Source organism: Musca vetustissima, unplaced genomic scaffold, assembly GCF_032173495.1.
Source record: "Musca vetustissima isolate MV318-11 ecotype Yass unplaced genomic scaffold, APGP_CSIRO_Mvet_v1 utg38944, whole genome shotgun sequence".
Taxonomy (NCBI): Eukaryota; Metazoa; Arthropoda; class Insecta; order Diptera; family Muscidae; genus Musca; species Musca vetustissima.
The window spans coordinates 1-20,670 of NW_026876769.1; the positions used below are offsets into that span (position 1 = coordinate 1).

At 33.7% G+C, this 20,670-nt stretch overlaps 2 protein-coding genes across 2 annotated transcripts; one reads left to right on the forward strand and one right to left on the reverse strand.

Annotated features, from left to right (window-relative positions):
- Positions 1-7,070: 7,070 nt before the first annotated feature.
- LOC133321319 (pupal cuticle protein-like) lies at positions 7,071-8,326 on the reverse strand (the record flags this gene model as incomplete). Its single annotated transcript, XM_061530410.1, has 2 exons — positions 8,294-8,326; positions 7,071-7,657 (listed from the first exon to the last, which is right to left on the reverse strand). Coding segments are annotated over exons 1-2 (620 nt in total), but the record flags the coding sequence as incomplete, so codon positions are not given.
- A 921-nt stretch (positions 8,327-9,247) lies between these two features.
- LOC133321320 (trifunctional purine biosynthetic protein adenosine-3-like) lies at positions 9,248-20,663 on the forward strand (the record flags this gene model as incomplete). The annotated part of the gene is made up of 6 exons (XM_061530411.1): positions 9,248-9,371; positions 17,993-18,281; positions 18,340-18,989; positions 19,954-20,176; positions 20,274-20,436; positions 20,502-20,663. Coding segments are annotated over exons 1-6 (1,611 nt in total), but the record flags the coding sequence as incomplete, so codon positions are not given.
- Positions 20,664-20,670: the final 7 nt, after the last annotated feature.

The following is a 20,670-nucleotide window of genomic DNA, read 5'->3' on the forward strand; positions in this document are numbered from 1 at the left end:
TGTCTGGGTAAATTTTGTGTGTGTTTGTTTAATTCTGCTCATATTATGCCCAATATTGTTTATGAAGGTCGTCTTAATGGATTTAATAATAAGAAGTTTTATGGAGTATATTTAAATAATTTGTGTATTTATTTCGTATCGTAAATAATCGAAATTAAAAAAATATGAAAAGGTTACATTTCAATATTCAATGTAATAAAATAAAGATATTATGACCTTAAATATAGAATTAATATGAGCATTATGACTAGGGAGCAGTAGAGATTTTTGTAAACACAACAAATATATATATTTTTATACCCTACACAACTATGTTGTCAGGGTATTATAGCTTTGTGCAGCCCCAAATGTTTGTAACGCCGCGAAATATTGGTCCTAGACCCACCTTTAAGTATACCGATCGTCATATCTCGACTAGCTGAGTCGATCTAGACATGTGTGTCCGTCCGTCCGTCCATTATAATTTGTAAACACGATACAGGCCACAGTTATGGACCAATCTTCACGAAATTTTGCATGTAGGATGGGTTCTGGCCAATGAAGACCCCTATTGTTTTTGGAAAAGATCGGTTAATATTTAGGGGATGAAATGGACCAAATACTAAATTTTTGTCGGTTTTTCTGGTCGCTCCAGAGGCCGCAATTATGGCCCAAACACCGCGAATTTTTGCATGGAGAAGGGGATCGGGTCAGAGAATAAGCATGCATGTTTTGATAAAGATCGGTCAATATTTAGTGGGTCAAATGGACCCTGACTTTTGTGTGAAAAATGACAAAATTTGTATTCTATGGCATACATATTTACTCCTGGAGGATGTAGACCCCAGGAGTTGATAGCATATCCAAGAGGAGTGGTTGGCCTTTAAATTGATACCAAATATAGTGATGTATCTACTCAGATGTGGGAGTTACAGTCAAATATTTACAGGTGCTTACGTATTCAGATATTATTCAGTAACCCATTACCACATTAGAGGGAGAAATACCGCGCTGATGGCTTTGACATTTTTCATGAAGTTCCAGTTATGGTCAAGAACAACGCCTACAATTTTCGGTGATGATCAGATTAAAATTTTGGGATGAAATGGACCGAAAACATAATTTTTTGTGTGTTTTCGAGTAGAGTATAATCCGAAAATCACAACACAACCCACCGTGAAGGTAATCTGGACAAGTAATTAGAAGGACTGTACTGAATATTCGAAAAAAGTAAGGAAGAGGTGTTGTTAACCTCTAATCGGACAAGAGGGGGCAAATATCACGAAATATTACTCAGACTCAGAATAAACATCCTCAGAAAGTTAGAGTTCGTGGTAGTTGTGTAGGGTATCGCATGGTCGGCCCCGTCCGACTATACTGCTCCGCTCACTGGTTTTATTCTGCGGTTATTTTTGATAAAAATGAGAAATGAATAAAGTAGTAATTAAACCATTTCGCTCCTCGAACATTCAAAAAATATTTAATATTTATAGGGTAAGTGCTCCTAAAGTCGACATGTACCAGTACTCGACATATGTTGTCTATAACTTCAAATAACTTAAAAATCCTTCCAATAAATAAGAAAACTGCCTTGAATAATCTTCAATAATATTGCCATCTAACTCTACGTAAAATTTCATCAATAACTTAATTAAAATTATATATTATTCAATCGGATTTTCTTCATTATTGTTAGGAAATTATTAGAAATATTTCTAATTATTATATTTGTATACCCTTCATCACACTGTGGTACAGGGTATTATGTCTTTGTGCATATGTTTGTAACAGGCAAAAGGAATCGAGATAGACACATGGTTTCTTTTGAGGATATGCATAGAATCACATTCTGAGTCGATTTATGCATGTCCGTCCGTCCATGTATTTTTGTGAACAAAGTACAGGTCGCATTTATGATCCGAATTGAATGAAACTTGGCAAAGGCCATTGGTATGGCCCAAGGACGTACCCTATTGAAATTGGAGAAAATCGGTTCAGATTAAGATATAGCTCCCATATATAGTTTCGCCCGATTTTAGGTAAATGGTGCTCCAAAGTCGTGGCATAACGTACTAAATTAAGTCAACAATGATGTGTGCTAAATTTCGGGAAAATCGGTTCAGATTTAGATATAGCTCCCATATATAGTTTCGCCCGATTCGCCCTGCAAATCTTTTGATTTGCACGATTTTTGGCATAGCGTACTAAATTAAGTCTAGAATAATGTGTGCAAAGTTTCGTGAAAATCGGTTCAGATTTAGATATAGCTCCCATATATATTTTCGTCCCATTTTATGTAAGTGCTGCACCAAAGCCCCCTATATCTTTCGATTTTGGTATAGCATACTGAATTACATCTCGAATGATGTGTGCAAAGTTTCGTTCAAATCGGATCAGATTTACAAACAACTCCTATATATATTTTCGTCCGATTTTAAGTAAATGCTGCACGAAATACCCCTAGCTAGCCGATTGACACAACGTACTGAAGTTAATATAAATTAATCTCTGACAAGTTTTATTGCAATCGGTTCAGATATAGATATAGCATAGATTCCATATATTATTTCGACTCATGTAATTTAATTCATGTTTATTGTACAGCAAATAATCAATGGATGTTTGATTGAGATAAATAAATTTTAAACAGTGCAGCATAGCGAATAGCGTGGGTCAAATTTGCTTTTGAATCGATTTACAAAATTTAGCATAGGTTGCAGAATGACATGTGTAGGGATTGATGTTAGTCGGCTTAGATATAGATAAAGATCACATATTTAAGTTCGTTCAATTTCGAAAAGGCGACGTCTTTTAGAATACATATGAAAAAAAACCCAAAGTGGTGAAGGGTAGCATATAGTCGACCCAGTCCGACTTTACTACTTTCCTTACTGTTTACAATTTCCCTATAGTCGGCATATGGGTGAAAAATAAGCACATTTTCGATCATTTTGGCTCAATATTGGGAAAAATGTTAAGTAAGTATTCTAAAAGCCGATTCATTTATAAAAAAATAATTTTATGTTGGTTTGCACAATATTAGGCATGGTTTTATTTTCAAACATTTTTAACCTATAAAGTAAGTGTATAAGACATGCCGAGTATTGAATAACTGTTTACCAAAGTCGGTAGCAAAATTTATAATTGTAATATTTTCATAAAATAAATTAATTAGTTTTACTTTTTTGGCTCAATAAATAAAGAAAGGTATCAGTCAACTATACAATTTTTCTTCAATTACAATACGTCTTGCCGACTCTTGGAACATAACATGCCGACAATTGGAAACTCGTGTAGACTATTGGCAAAAAAGCATCATTTTACCTATTTGTCAATTTGCTCAATTATCATAAAAATAATTCAAAATTACTTTATGCTATCGGGAAGTGAACAAAATTTCGAAACAAATGAGCCTTAATACATTATAATGGAAAAACTACACCCAGAATAACGGGAAATATTGGGAATATAATTCGAGCCTTGTGGATAAAAAAGAAATGAGATTTTTCAGAGAACAATTCCGAAGCATGATCTTTACTATGTTCTTATTACATTTTTTGCAGATGTCAACAATTACATTAATATAAAAAAATATCGTTCAGATTTTTAAATATCTTTAACGCTGCGTTTGAATGCAGTTGATATTAGGTGTGTCTGGTTACTTTTCCAGTAATTATTAGGTGTGTCTGGTTACTTTTCTAGTTCAGAAAGTAAGCCGTTTTTAGTCTCTTTTGCTCTTTTACTGAGAAAAGTAAACAGACAGCATTTAGTAAGATTTAGCAAATAAACAGCTGTTTCAAAAAAACATTTGATTTACGCCAAAATAAACAACATACGAAGGACGAACACAATTATTTGTATTGCATTTAATATTAAAAATAAAATGAACAATAAAAGAAAAATTGATTTGGTATGTTCCCCGGGAATATTTAAGCTTCCTGCATACATTGCCCTCTATCTGGAACTTGCATAAAAATATATAAGGAATTTCTAATTTAATGAAATTTTGCATTACTTACAAATTTTCTTCAATTTTTTGCAATTTTTATACAACTTAACTTCAAATTGATCTTTGCAAATTAAAAAAATGTTTGGAATAATTTTTGTTTTTGGTCATAAAACAGCTGATCAAAAAATGCTGAGTTTGCAAAATCTTACTGAATAAAATTCTTTCAGTAAACTCCAATAAGTTTGTTGTTGCTCAACTGTAAAACTTGCTCTCTCACTTGACTCTCTTTTACTGGATTTTTGTGTAAACAGACAACATTTAGTAACATTTGGTAACAATTATTACCAAATATCGAGTAAACAGACAGAACTATTTTGTTCGCGTAAAGTTACTTAAAACTACCCCATACTTAATATTCAATAACTTCCACAGGTATCATATATGTCAAACACTCACTGGACTTGAATTTATGTTCTAAAAATATTTAATGTATTAACCAATTGTCATGGCATGATATTTAAAATCATTGATAAAGTTGTTAAAATAGTTTGCCCGACTTTCGATTTCAATGCCACATGTGGCAGAAATTGCTAAATGATTTATATTTTTAAATATTTTGAAGTTCCCTGCCTCTAAAACTTAGGACTTGTGGCCAATCATGACATAATTACAGAAGGTAGTCTCATTTGAGAATTTCATGATGGCAACCTTTTTAATTTGGAACCCATCTAAAATTTTTAATAATATGAAAAATAAATTCCATAAAATGTTATGTATGTCGATTGGCATATTTTCAATAAATTTAACACTAGAACGCCGAAGGCAGTCATTTTGACCGCTTTCCAATTTCAAGTACAAAAGCAACTGTGCATTTAATGGCACTTTTTTTTAAAATTTGATGAATTTTTTATAATAAACGTAATTCTATGACGTACAAAAAGTCACCAAATTTAAAAAAAAGTGACATTAAATGCACAGTTGCTTTTGTACTTGAAATTGGAAAGCGGTCAAAATGACTGCCTTCGGCGTTCTAGTGTTAACAAACATTTTTTATGTAAGCCAGCTTGATCCCTTTCTTGTTGTTTTAAAAAATAAAAACAACAGGATTTTTATTTTTAAAGTGGGTTATGGTCACATTGATTACTTTCGGGAAAGGCAGAGAAGACTATAGTTTCGGATTTCGCCACAAATCCTCATCAGTTCTCTTAGTTTTTTTGCTTGGGATATTGTCCCAGGGAGTCATGTATCACTCCACTAAACAAAAACCCTTCTTCCCCAATTTTGTTACATCCACAACGTCAAGCCTAAGTACTTTTGGAGAACGCTCTGTTTGAGAATTCTCTAAAAGTCTTAGAAAATACAATAAAATACAAACAATATTTTCTAAAGCTGAGCATTGCTCTCAATATTTAACCATGGCTGTTACATCATATATTTATAAGTTTTAGAGGCAGGGAACTTCAATATATTTATAAATATAAATTATTTGGCAATTTTTGCCATTGAACACTTGATATACAGTGGCTCACATCGAAAGTCGGGCAAACTATTTTAACAACTTTCTCAATGGTTTTAAATATTTTGGCGGAATGTTTTTAAATACTTTATATGCATTTATTAAATGGCTTAATAAATAACAAAATAAATAATATATGGCGTTGCAGAAGTGACATGTAACTGACTTTAAAAACATATTAAGAAAAAGACTAAGAAATATACTCACAATGAAGGTCGGGCAAAGCAAGAAATGTGCGGTGACATGAAATCTTCATTTTTTAGATGGTACAATGGATAAAAACATGTATCTCCACATTTTGAATGCACACGTTAAAGAAAGTGCATTCAAATTGGGTATTGCTGATAATTTTAAGTTTTATCAAGAGAATGACCCAAAGCACACATAGATAGTATAATCCTGCTTATTGTATACTTGTCCTAAGATCATAAAAACACCTGCCCAAAGCCCTGATCTAAACGTATTCGAGCATTTGTGGGATGAAATTGGGCGTCGAATGTAAAATAGATTATGCCCTAGTAAAGACCAACTTTAAGCCGCATTACATAAAGAATGGTGCCAAATAAGTTTTGATGTCTGCAAAAAACTAGTGGAATCTATTCCAAAAAGACTAAAAGCTGTCAAAACTCAAAAAGTATACCAAAAAAATATTAAAATATTACTGTATTCGTAATTTAATTTTTAAGTTTCCCGACTTTCATATTGTTTTTAATTTTGTTATATAAATGCTGAAGCGTTCATTTTTTATTAAATCTTTGTTGGCCTTTTTTGGTCAGATAATTGTTTCATTACATTCCTCAACAAAAGTTTTTTTTTAATTCTTGCGTTACGGAAACAGATCATAAATTATATATGAATTGTTGTTCACAAATAAAATAAAATTTTGGAATGTGCAATTTTTGGGAAAATCGGGCTTCGTGATAAGTATTTATGAAGAAAATCGAATGTCGAACTAGAAAAGTCGACGTTTCGATTTCATCAATGATTAAAAGTCGACTTCGACTTTTCAATACAAAAAGTCGAGTAATAGATTAGCTGAAAGCCAATTTACATATACTTATCATTGGATTGGTTGTTTTAATATTTTTCATCGTAATTGGAGATTGGTTACGAATATTTTCCATAGGTCTTACAAAAAATTTTTCCTATCAAGAAGCGTAAATTTTTAAAAAAATTCCATAGCCTATCAAGGAGCGTGGATTTTTAAAAACATATTTTCCCATAGCCTATCAAGATGTGTGGATTTTTAAAAAGTATTTTTCTATAGCCTCTCAAGAGCGTGGATTTTTAAAATTATTTTTCAACAGCCTCTCAAGAGCGTGCATTTTTTAAAAATTATTTTTTCTTGGCCTAACTAGAATATAGGCTATAAAAATCTCAAAAAGTAATAACTAATGGAAACTTGTAAAATCGATTAACTATAATTTACTGATGAAATTTTCTTTTAAATACCCATTTTGCGGCATTTTTTATTAAAAGCTATTTTTTATAATACAAATTTTAAATTAATTACATTAAAAGCTCGTATTTCGTTACTTTTTTCCCTTTACAATTTTGGTTAAAAGCCATTAATAATTCACAAGGCCCTATATTTTGGGCCCTCTAACCAATTTTTAAAAATGATACCTATTGTTGTTGTAATTATTATTCGATTGACGACGTTGCGGTAAAACCTTATCGAAATTATTAAACGAGGCCTGTTTCAATTCCCCGGTATAGTAATCCTTCTCCACATACGGATGGGTGCGGATATACTCCAAGGAACGTAAAATGTAGTCTGGAATCTTGGGAATATGATCACCAACGGGATGATAACCAGTTTCATCAGCTACATAAGTAGTCTTAATTTCAATACCCTCGGGTGAAATATATGAACTGGAGCCTTGTTTGGTGCCATCGGGTGTACCTTGTTCGGCTTGTTTGATGCCATTTGTGGTTTCAAATTCATAGAAATAGCTGCCATCAGCCTTGATGTCACTATCACTGTGTACAACTTCAGCATCCTTGTCGGAATTTGAAGAGGTCTTATAATTGTTGTTGTAGTTGTTGCCAAAATTATTATTGTAATTGCTGCTAAAACCATTGTTGTTGTTGTATGGAGAACGTTGACGACGTTGATAATTTTGATTTGCCGCTTCAACCATATCCTCATAATATTTGGGCATTGCCGAATAGGCTGAGGCCAAAGCCAAGGTAGATAATAAAATCAGGCACTTTATGGCGCACATGAAAAAAAGATAATCATTTTTTAATCATATTTTTTGAATGTTGTTAATATTTTGTTTTGTGTATGCTTATAAAATTATCACTGTCTCGGTCACTTTATTTAAATTGCATTTTTTTTGTTCGGTTAACACTTACTAAAGTTTTCATTTTTTCTGTCTTCCGAAGTTCCTAATTCACAAAATTAAATTAAATTCTTTTTGTTGTGTTGTTACTGGTTCCGTATACACTTCGATACTGGATTGCATATTCTAAAATGTTAAGGTTTTATATAAAATTACCTTGTTCGAGGCAGATCATATCGATTCATTCATACCATGCCATGCCATAACATCCAGTCATCCATTTGGTGGTGGTTTATTCGTCAACATCTTCGTTTTTTTCTGGCCATAAATAATTGGCAATTTGTTGTTGTTATTGCCTTGCTATATGGGTAGGAGGTCTTTTTGCCAAATAAAAATTTCTTCTCGCAAAGTTTTTTTCTTCATTTAAAAGTTGCTAATGCTTTCTGCCACTTCTATACCAAAAACAACAATAATATTGGACTGGGCATTTCTAAATTTGCATATAAAACTCATCGGATATTATGAAGAGTTATTATAACCATAACGGTAACAAATACATACCACAGCTAGCCAACAATGGTGTTGCTGCTTCATAGCCGGTTTCTATTCTTTTTCCCCCCGGACAGAAACCGCACGAATAAAATTCTCAAAACAAACAAACAAAAAATGCCTAAGAAGAACATCACCCGCACTATTTTAGCTCCAACTGGAGTGGTGATCACACATTTCAATGTCACGTCGCCCGTCTAACATTAGACTAGTTTAGATTGACGACAATAGATGTTGTTATGAGAAGATTTTTTTGCTCACCTCGCTTAGTCACACTGGAATAAAGGAACGTCTGGAATGTTGTATGGTACACAGAGAAAACACACATTAATCGAAAATAAATTTCAAAATGCCATGATCAGTGGCGAGGAGCACCTCACAAGCAGCTCTGAACGCAATGCTGAACTTAAGGCCTCTGGGTCTTCGGTATTAAGTGTCAGGCAACGCGTAGTGCCCTAAGGCTGCATGAACAAAATCTATGGCGAAATTGTACCTTCGGGCATGGATGTATCCTGAACGAACTAGGTATTACATTAGACCAACGTGTAAAACTAAACGACTATATATCACCAGTCCTGATTTGTAGATGTCGTTATCCCTAGTAGAGACGACAGGAACCGTAGCAACACTGCTCTAGACGGTCTGGCTTTTTATACAGGCGATCCAAGATGGAAGAAGGTTCGGGGGAGTCATCTACTGTGAAAAGCTAGGCCTTGAGCTAACCTACAAGCCTACAACCTACAAGTTTTTTCAAGCTGAAATCTTCGCGATCTGGAAGGCAGCGGAATTGATAAAAATTCTGGATGCAAATATCGTGGAACCGGTGACTATCTTTGTGGAGAGTCAGGCGACTCTTAAAGCCATCAAATCCAGTAATATCAAATATGAGGTCGTCCTCCAGTGTAGAACAGCTTTGGAAACACTTACAGCTATCAGCTGTATTGGGTAACAGGACACCGTAACATTATGGGTAATAAAAAGGCAGACGAATTAGCCAGTTCCGAAAAAGATGACCCATCTGCCATCTTTTTCGGAACTTTGAGGCTTTCTTCGACGAACGAGCCAATGAACTCTGGCACAACAAACCTAGGTACAATGTTTCAAGATCTGGCCGACTCTGTCAACCAAGAGAACAAACTCACTGTTTAACCTGAGCAAAGCTGAAATTAGAGTAATGACAGGAGTCATTACTGGTCATTGCAATATCAGGGCCTTTACTAGTAAGCGGGACCATGTTGTTACTGATTATTGCAGACTCTGTGTTGACGATGAGGAGACGGATACAATTGAGCATCTCCTGTGCCGCTGTCTAGCCCTGGCCTACAGACGACACAGACTAGGGGGTGCTCACTTTCCACCGTGTCTAAGCTTCTGTTCAACTATGGAACCTGCTTTAATCTACAGCATCATTAGAAACCGAAAGTGGTTGGGAAAGTGCAACCTTCGCACTTAATATATTTTCTGTCCATATCGATCATGGATGATCACAATGAACTGGACGGTCTCAGAGTGCTGCAGCCACATCGATGGCTGCACATCCACAAACCTAACCTAAAATACTGGTATTTTTAATATGGATTTAAATGTGGTTTAGCATAATTTTTTACTATTTTTATGCCCTACACAATTATATTGTCAGGATATTATAGCAAATATTGTTCCTAGACCCACCTTTAAGAATACCGATCGTCATATCTCGACTAGATGAATCAATCTAGATATGAGTTCCGTCCGTCTGTCCATTATAATTTTTAAACTCAGTGGTTCTGGCTGATCCCTTTGAAATTTTCCATGAAGTGCCAGTTATGGTCTAGGACAACGCCTATAATGTTCGTTGGTGTAGGGTATCGTAAAAAAGGACTTATGTCGAATATTTTCTATGAATATGTTTCTCAGTCTCCAAGAACCCATAATGCCAAATTATAGCCACTGTGTTATGAAAATGCGGCTAAAACTGTCAAAGTGTCATAAATGGCCAGGTAGCGTTATATGGGAAATCGATGTTTGCGCTAGGCTACGTTTCCCTACTTCATTACAGACGTTCAAGAAGAGCTTATAAAAGTACAAAATTACTGAATTAAAATCAGTTCACAGTTTGACTAAAAATAGGTGCATATGTTTCTATTCATATCAATAATATTCTTTTAAATACAATTAAAAAGTATTTTATTTTTTAAAACATTTTCAATGTTAATAAATTGGTCAACAATCTTACATAATTTCTTATATGAAACGTTTTCTAATACCTTTGTCAGATTTGGTGTTTGACAAACATTTCTTATATCAGTGTTTTTCTTATACGCGTTTTTCTTATATGAAGCAATTTTTACACTGATGAGATGTAAAAAGATTCCGTGTTTTTGATAATCTTTTTTATAAGCGATTTTTTCTTATTTGAGATCTGCTTATATCCGATATCTACTGTATTTGTTGTAAATCTTTTTGATAAATCTCAAATCTTGTAATGTACATATTTTATACTAGATAATTTTTTAATTTTGGATTAATAAAAAATAATTGAAATTGAAATGTATATTGATCCATGCTTTCGTCGGAAAAATACCACTATTTGGTTTTTTATTTTGCGTACGGTTTTTTACGAATGTGTTTGCTGAAGAATTATCTTAAGTTTTCACTGATTTTGGTAATTCTAAGATTTTTTATAGCAAATACTCTGTAAATAGTACCATAAAATTACATCTCTGATTCTAATACCTTTTTGTGCAACCACTAGATAAGGATCTGGCTTCTCATAAGTAGTACCTAAGCTGAATTTAATTTGAATGAAGTCACTGTACACAGCACGCTCTTGCACTATTATGTTAAGAATCAAAGTAGGCTAGTACGTATATGTTTAGTTTGTTTATAGAACGATGTTAGGTTTAAGCTATTTATCCTATGTAATTAAAATTTTGACTAAACGAAAATTCACTGTGACTCTCATTCGTTTAGCATATATGGAAAGCTTAAGACCAATAACCACGCTTGCTCAAGTTGATGGACTAAGATCATAATCTGGAACTAATTTCTAAACAAGGAGTAAAAGTATTCATTCAAATTTTATTGTTTAGCCATACCAACTCTGCTCACGAGCTGCTATACTTTTCTATAAGAAAATTTTAACATTAACTAGTACTGGGCAAACTTTTCTATAGTAATAGTTGTCTGATAATACTATTTCTGTGTAAAAATAAGATCGATAACAATTGTTTTATAATGGAAGTTGTCCAATAGAATATTTTCAATAAGGATTTTTTGTTTTTTTTTCACAAAAATTTCTTCAAGTGTATTAATTTTCTAATATTTTTTTTATTAATTTCAGTATTTGTTATGCTTATTTGTTGTTGTTTTCTTATTTGGGTTGAGATCTTAAACAAATGTTGTTAGCATTTAACATTTCATTAGACGCTCCTTTTGTGTGTATCAATTTGAAAACCACCTATAAATGTTCTGGCGATAAATTTTGGTAATTAGTTTAATGTGTGTTTTGGAGTTAACTTGAATTCTGGATTCAAATTAAATGGTTAAACGATAAAAATCAAATCAAACAAAATGAAACTAAATATTTTAAGAAGAAAAAGATACAAAGTGATTAATATGATATGTGTCTGGATGATGGATTGATGGGTGTCTAGCATAAATAATTTCCAGAGATTTCTCATGACAATCCTTCTTCGAACTTCATGATAGCTGCACAAATTATTTGGTTTACACAAATTGTAAAAATTGATTTGTTTTGAGCCACTATAAGTACTTTCAAAAAGTTTTGCAGGTTTGTTTTTATTCACCAACCATTTTATGTTTCCCCATCTGCGTAATAAAACAAAAAAGAAATCATAAACCTATTTCTTAAAAATAAACCAGAAATTTATTTCTCCTCTTTTGAAATAAATAGTAATGAAAAAAAAATAATAATAATAAACAAATTTGAAAGATGGTTTGGGTGGAAAGTATTTGTTTTTTTTACGTTGATCATCGATCTCGTTTGTTTGGAATTTTGGGAGTGGAACGTAAAATATTTCATTTGTAATACCTTTTTGGGCTATACACAATTATCTCTCGTATTTCAATCTGATTTATGTCGAGATAGCATAACATTTTTACGGAAGTCCAACAATATTAAATGATGCTCGAAAAAGTAGTAGCGGGGGAGATTATGTTACCGATGATAGACTAAATGAAAACTAAAGACCAATGAACTTTTTAGTGCGTAGCATAACAAAGATTTATAGTTTTTGCATATCAAATTACACATTTAAAACATAAAAGGGGTTTAAATCAAAAACAAACAAAAAATGAAAGATGTCTAGACCTTGATCTTGAAGAAAATTAGAAATTTGCATAATTTTAATATAAATTGTTGCTTTTAAGCTGCATTAGTTTCTTAAGCTAAATTTATAACAAAATACCTTTCTTCAACTAGTCTAGTTTTTCGAAATAATCGGCTTAACTTGACAAATTCTTAAATATTATTTAAGTGATTTCATTCATTCAGCAGCAGCATCATCTCGATAATGTTCCACTCTATTAGCATCATAAAAAATTATAGTATGTGTGAATATTTCATTTTTTTTTAGATGACAAAGTGTCATAAAAATGTTGATTGTTTTTGGGAATTTCCGATGCAATTCGACTATGACAATTCATGCTGTTTATAAGTTTGCTGTACCTGCCGATCGTTTTAATATAATATTTATATATGTATGATTGTTTATATCGTTTAAACCTGTCCGTGTTTGTAAAGATGTTAACCAAAATTGCTTATTTATTACCGTTGTTTTTGAATGTTTTTTCTCCAAAGATGCGAAATTTATTGTAGCAACTAATTAGTCATAAATTGTCAAAATAATTTCGTGTACGTGGGAAGTTTTAACATCCTTCTCAATTTTAATTCAAATATGTATGTTCGTTGAAATATTTGATGCCAAATTTCAATTGTATTAATTTACATGATTTTTCTCGTTACAGTTATTTAAAAAATAAAAAAAGACAGTTTCATTTCAAAAATGTTTCATTTTATTACAATTTAACCAAAGAGAGTCAATCTATATCAAATTCGTTAGTAGGGGGTACGGTTATATTGGGCCTACCTTTGAAACTTAAGGCAAAATAGGGAAGATCTTCACCGATGTCTTTATCCTAGTTCATACGATAGCTATGTTGTTCCAGAATAACGTCTTGAAATTTGGAACGGATTGGATTATTAGTTTCCGAGTCACCCACTAAACTTGCCCCGATTGTCGGGCACCCTCCTTTACACCATTCACAATTTCTTCGACCAATTCATCGTCCAATTGAACACAGACAGCAATCGTCAGCAGACTTCTCACGAATTTCTGATTCAGTACCTTCTTTTCCAAATGGAGCTTCATTTCTTGATTATATTATAAGCACAAAATTGATAGATCCAGTAGTACCAAACGTTCAAATTAACACTTTACCAACATTTTCAGATGATTTCCCTGTTCAACTGCATTTAAAAATTAATTTACCAACATTTTCAGATTATTTCCCTGTTCAAGTGCATTTAAAATTATTGTCAATATCTATTCTGTTAAACTCACCCAGATGCTACACTTCTTATAAAAATACAAATTGGGATAATTTTGGAAATGATATTAAACAAGATTTGTTCATTAACTTCCCAGATTCAAAAAATAATCTTTACAATTTTGAGACAAATTATTATATAGACAAATTTTCCAATGTAATAAATAAAGCCAACACCACGTATTCGGAAAATGTACGTTTAGGAAGGAAAATTATAGTTTCAGATGAAATTTAAAATCTTTATAAAATAAAATATATATGGCAACGGGATTTGAAAATAATTTTTAACCGAACTGGAGACAGGTCTGATCCAAGTATATCGTTGGTTACAAGCGTAAGTCATATATTAATAAATTATCGGAAAATGTTGCTGTATGGTTCTTAATGATAATGAAAATCCTAACGACTATTGAAGAAATTGTTAGCCTAAGTAAAACTTTGTAGTGAATTATGCGCATAAAGATGGATTACGGGATAGGAACATCGCATATCCCAGAACTTCAATTTGAATTTAAAACAAGTGATTCGACGACCGATGTGCTTCTTAAATTTTATAATGATGTTGTTAATAATTAACGAGAACGAACATGTACGGTAGCGATCTCACTTGATGTTGAAAAAGTTTTTGATCATGCATCAGACTTAGGTATCCTCCATATAATAGCTCAACATTGATCTGTTTGTTATTAAACTCTTCCAAAGTTTCTTTTCAAATAGGAAGTTTAGTATAAAATTTAACCACATTTTATCTGACCCAGATAACGTTATTTGCGGTGTCCCGCAAGTATCTATTTTATCACTGCATTTATACAGCATTTTTATGTATGATTTCCCCCATAGTGATATCTACTCCACTGGAATTCTATATGCTGACGATTCATTGTTGTATGCCCACAATGAATCACCCCCATACTGCGTTAAATAAAGTAAAACACATTTTAGAGAAATTAGATCAATTTTATTTTAATTGGGGTATTTCTATTAATCCTTCCAAACCCTAGGCCATTTGTGTACGGAATGCGTCCGGGAAATGTAGAAAATTTGTAGTTCCGGAAAGTAAAAACCTAAAACTGATTTTTAATGGGGTTGAAATTCCAATAGGAACTATGAAGTACTTAGGAATTATTTTTAATAATCTACTAAAATTTTAAAAAACAAGCGAGGCAAGTTTTGGTGAGAGCATATAAAGCACTAGGATCGTTTTCTGAAATTTTAGTAAATAAAGATCTTTTTACAAAAACTAAGCTACTTTTATGCAAAATCGGTATCCGGCCGGTATTACTCTACGCTTTTCCAATATGGTTTAGCAAATCCCCTGTAGTGATCAGTAAAATGGAAATTTTAGAACGGAATGTTTTAGGACACCCATAATCAGAATGGGATCCTTGAATGTTTTGGGCACCCCCGTTAAACGTCTACCATTATGGGCCACCAATGATTCCTTTCGCTTTTCAGTATTCACAATCAACAGGGTTTGCAGCAGAGTTTCTTCCGATAGCTTTAGACGGACTGCCAACCACGCATATACTTTGCGTACATTGAGATCGCCGATATCCAAAGCAATTTCAGTTTGGAGAGTAAAACTCGTGCCATATTTGGAACTAATCCGTATGTAATGTGGGTCACGGCTTCTACAGTATCGCTGCCCAATAATTGTAAGACTTCAACTTCAGCGAAATTTTCACCTTAAAAAATAATTGTTTTAAATGTAGGCTTCGGGGGGACGAGTGTTAAACATAACCCAATGTTTTGTCTGTATCACCAAAATTCGGATCTTTCCATAAGATAAATACCCTAATTTTGTAGACATGTTAGCACCGTATTATAATCGCCACAGTGTAGACCCGATGATGGCCATGAAATCAATAAATAACCCTCTTCGTAATTTTCATATTTGGGTAATTTCTTACCCATTTCCACAATAGCCAATAATATCATATTTACCGACTTTATACACCGAAGGCATTTCGACAGTTTCATCACATTTTTCAAAATAAAATGTAAATAGAAAAATTAATTTATTTTTTTTAAATCCTTTTTTGGACATTTAAACTCACACTACAAAGCACATTTGCTAGCAGGACAACCCTCTGATAAACCCTTAACAATTTGCGCATGTTATTCAAAAATGCCACTGGTTCTGCACACTAATCCAAAATATTATTGGAACACATAACAAATAGATCATAACCCAAATTCTCATAGGTACCCAAAGAAGGACAACTGGATTTTTTAACCTACGCCTATGGTGGCCTCACATATTATATGGCTTTTGTAGTCCAACTAAAAAAGTTAACAAAAAAATTAGAAATAAAAAACTGAGAAAATTGTCCGCTCCCATTCCTTTAAACTGAACAAACCACCCAAGCCCCCAATAACACTTGGCCTATGTGTACCACGCGTACGGAATTGAGCTCCAGCTCCCTATAATTTCATAATCTGGCATATTTTAGTTGAATCCTGTGTAGCTTCTTTTAAATCCTTGCGCAGAGTGACAGCAATCACGACACGACCGCCATTGTTGATTAAAAATTTCCATCGGCGTTTACACATACGAAGAAAAAATTTTTAGATAACCAATCGCTTAAAAGTGAAGATATGTCACGAATTCCATGTCACGCACTGTTACAGCGTGCGAAACATTATCGTTTGTTTAGTTAAGAAAAATTCGTTTCCGAAATTTCTTTCGCAATTTTTATTAAATAGTTTTACACCTTTTACAATACCTGCTAATTTTTTTATGAATATGTTTGTAAATGTCGGAGATATTAAGAAAAAATTAGCGTACGCACGCGCTACAAAATTTTCCCTTTAAAAATTGGATATCAGTTTCGATATGAAATTTCTGCGAATTGGCTGGAGATAAAATTGCGGATTTTTTTTTACAGCTATAATGGGTTATTCAAGATTATATTGACATTCAATTTTTTTGAGAAAAAATTTTCTAAGATATACTTTTTTAACTTTGAACACCGTCACGCACATGTTACACTCGTAACACACTGTTACACACACATGTACTAAAAAAATTAAATTCAAAACAAAATGTTTTAAAAATGCTAGTTCTTATACCCGACACAACTATGTTGTCAGGATATTATAGCTTTGTGTGGCCCCAAGACCTTTTGGTATATCATTATGCAGTTATGGACGATATTTTTGCCTGTAAATTCGGTTCTAAAGCAACTTATTGAGGAAGAATGTAACATGTGCGTGACGGATACAAATTTGTTCGATGGAGATAGAAGACAAACTTTGTTTTATTTGAGTTTGTCATCTCAAGATCCACACATAACAGCATTATCAAAAAAAAATTTCTCATATTAGAGTCTGTATAGAAACATATGTTAATTTTGTCACGCACGCGTTACATATTTTCTTACACTATTTAACTGCACTTACCACGGGATTCTCTTGGTATATGTATAGGTTTATATAAATGTAATTCTTAGTAAGATATTACTTTATTTGAATTTAATATTTATTATTGATATTGTTTTAGCTAACAGCGTTCACACCTACGACAAATGACACTCTAAAACTAATAAAAATATGCCCAAGTTACTCTCCACGCGAAAATGGTACAACGAAAAGAAAAACTACTGTTATTTTTCAAAATTCAACTAAAAATATATTGTCCGGATTGCAAAGAATATTTCCTATATAATTTCATATCTCTCTTAACGAAATGATTTTTCACCTGTGTGGTTGACCTTTTTGTGGAATTCGTGATGTATAAAATAGTGCATCCCTCAGATCAAATCCCTCAGGTACAAAACTTATTCGCCAGAAAAAGTTAACATATTCCACATATAAAGGTCCCGGTCATTTTCGGTATGTTCAAGGTACACATTTTTAACGACATAGCCCCATAGAAATATCATCAAAAACTTAAGTTATTTTGAACGTATGGAGGGTATAAAATGAGTTACAGCATTTTTATAAATTTGAGCCATTTTTGTTGGCAGCGCCATCTACACTTCAATTTAACCATAGAGTTTTATTTCAAAAAATTATAATGAGCATACTTTTGGGCGCAAAGAAAAAAATGTAAAATACTGGGCTATCACTTACCAATTTCATCTTTTATTCATTATAATTATGTTGTCCTTATAACCAGGTTCCTTTATCAATGATTGACATTCTCTTCCTTTTCTCCAGTTCCTATGTTAATAATTTATTCTCTATTATCTTCATTTCAGGCAATTGCAAAATGGTGCAAGGAAAATAAAATCGATATGGTTGTTGTGGGTCCCGAGGATCCCTTGGCCAATGGTTTGGGTGATGTTTTGCAAAATGCTGGTATCCCCTGCTTCGGACCGGGTAAAAAGGGTGCCCAGATTGAAGCTGACAAAAAATGGGCTAAAGATTTTATGATACGCAACAATATACCAACTGCACGTTATGAATCGTTTACCGATTGTGCCAAGGCCAAGGAATTTATTAAGAAGTAAGTTCGAAATCTTAAACATTCGAAATCACATTTTAATTTGTGTTCTCATTTTCAGTGCTCCCTACAAAGCTTTGGTTGTGAAGGCAGCCGGTTTGGCAGCTGGCAAAGGTGTTGTGGTTGCCGCCAATGCCGAAGAAGCCTGTCAAGCTGTTGATGAAATTTTAGGTAGCAAAAAATACGGCTCAGCTGGTGAAACCTTGGTTATTGAGGAGCTATTGAGCGGTGAGGAGGTATCCGTTTTGGCATTTGTTGACAATCATGGTGTTCAGGCCATGTTACCGGCCCAAGATCACAAACGTTTAAAGGAGAAAGATGAAGGACCCAATACCGGTGGTATGGGTGCTTATTGCCCATGTCCTTTGATTACCGCCGATGCTTTGGAAATGGTTAAGAAACAGGTGCTGCAACAAGCGGTCGATGGCCTTCGATCGGAGGGTATTGATTATAAAGGTGTCCTATATGCTGGCATGATGTTGACACCCGATGGTCCTAAAGTTTTGGAATTTAATTGCCGTTTTGGTGATCCGGAGACACAGGTTATTCTACCCCTGCTGGATTGTGATTTGTTTGAGGTTATGGTTGCCTGCTGCCACAATAAATTGAAGGAGGTCAATTTGAAGTGGAGAACTGGGTTGAGTGCTGTCGGTGTGGTTATGGCCAGTGCTGGTTATCCCGAGACATCGACTAAAGGATGTGTTATTGAAGGTAAGTGAATACCGGTTTTAAAATGTGATTTGATATTTTATTAATGGACCTAATCGGCCATTATCTCACATATAACGAACCTAACCTATCTTTATCTCCGAGACAATGGTCCTAAGCAGCCATTATATCAGAGACAAAAGACCTAACCGACCATCTTAAGAGAATGTATCTAACCGCAAATTTTCTCAGAGATAATGGATAACCGAACATTGTCTCAGAGATAATGCATTTAGTCGGTTATTATCTCAGAGATAATGCACCTAGTCGGTAATTACCTCCACCTAGCGGTCATTATCTCAGAGATAATGCACCTAGCCGCCCATTATCTCAGATATAATGCAACTAGCCGACCATTATCTCAGAGATAATGAACATATCCAGACATTATCTCAAAGATAAAGCACCTAGTTGGTCATAATCTCAGAGATAATGTTCCTAGCCGGCCATTATCTCAAAGATAAAGCAGTTTACTGGTCATTATCTCATAGATAATACAACTAACCAGGATTATCTCAATGATAATGCAACTAACCGGTCATTATCTTAAAGATAATTCAACTAATCGGCCATTCAGAGATAATGCAACTAACCTGCCATTATCTCAGATATAATGCACCTAAGCTGCCATCATCTCAGATACAACGGACTTACACGGCCTAGCTGACCATTATCTCAAATTTGACGCACCTTGCCTGCCATTATCTCAAAGATAATGCCCCTAACCTGCTATTTTCTCAGAGATAATTGACTTAGCCGCCCATTATCTCAGATATAATGCATCTTTATATCAGATATATTGGACTTAAACAGTCTTTACCTTAGAGACAATGTATACGATATCGGAGGTAATGAACCCAATAGGTCATTATATCAGAGATAATAGAACATACCGGTCATTATCTCAGAGACAACGGACCGTTTCCTTTTAAGCTAATGGACATCCAAAAACTTTTTTTCATTTCAGGTATCCCAGCCAATACTTCCGATCAGATCATATTCCACAGCGGTGTGGGTGTTAATGCCGATGGAAAATTTGTCACCAATGGCGGTCGTGTCTTGATTGCTGTCACTCTGCGCAAGGATTTAAAACAAGCTGCCCAAGATTCAACCAAAATATGCCAGAACATCAAATTTTCGGGAGCTGGAGCTCAATTCCGTACTGATATTGCTGAAAAGGCCTTTAAATTGTAATTATCTCATGAAATTTCCAAAAACAAAAAATTGAATAAAAATTTTGTACTAATATTTTTTTAAAAATTCCCAATCTACTTTTATTTTATTTAGCCAAAAACCCACACAACCTTCATTGTCCTATAAGGATAGCGGTGTGGATATAGATGCGGGTGATGATTTGGTGCAACGTATCAAACCATTGTCGCGTGGTACTCATAGGCCAGGTGTTATTGGGGGCTTGGGTGGTTTTGGTGGTCTGTTCCGTTTAAAGGAGGTAAGGGGGTGTATGGAAAAATTTCTTAGTTTTTTTTTAAATTTCTGAATTTCCGAATTTTTTAGTTGGACTACAAAAATCCGGTGATATGTGAGGCCACCAATGGTGTAGGTTCAAAAATCCAGTTGTCCTTGTCTTTGGGTACCTATGAGAATCTCGGTTATGATCTATTTGCCATGTGTGCCAATGATATTTTGGAATCGGGTGCTGAGCCAGTGGCATTTTTAGATTATA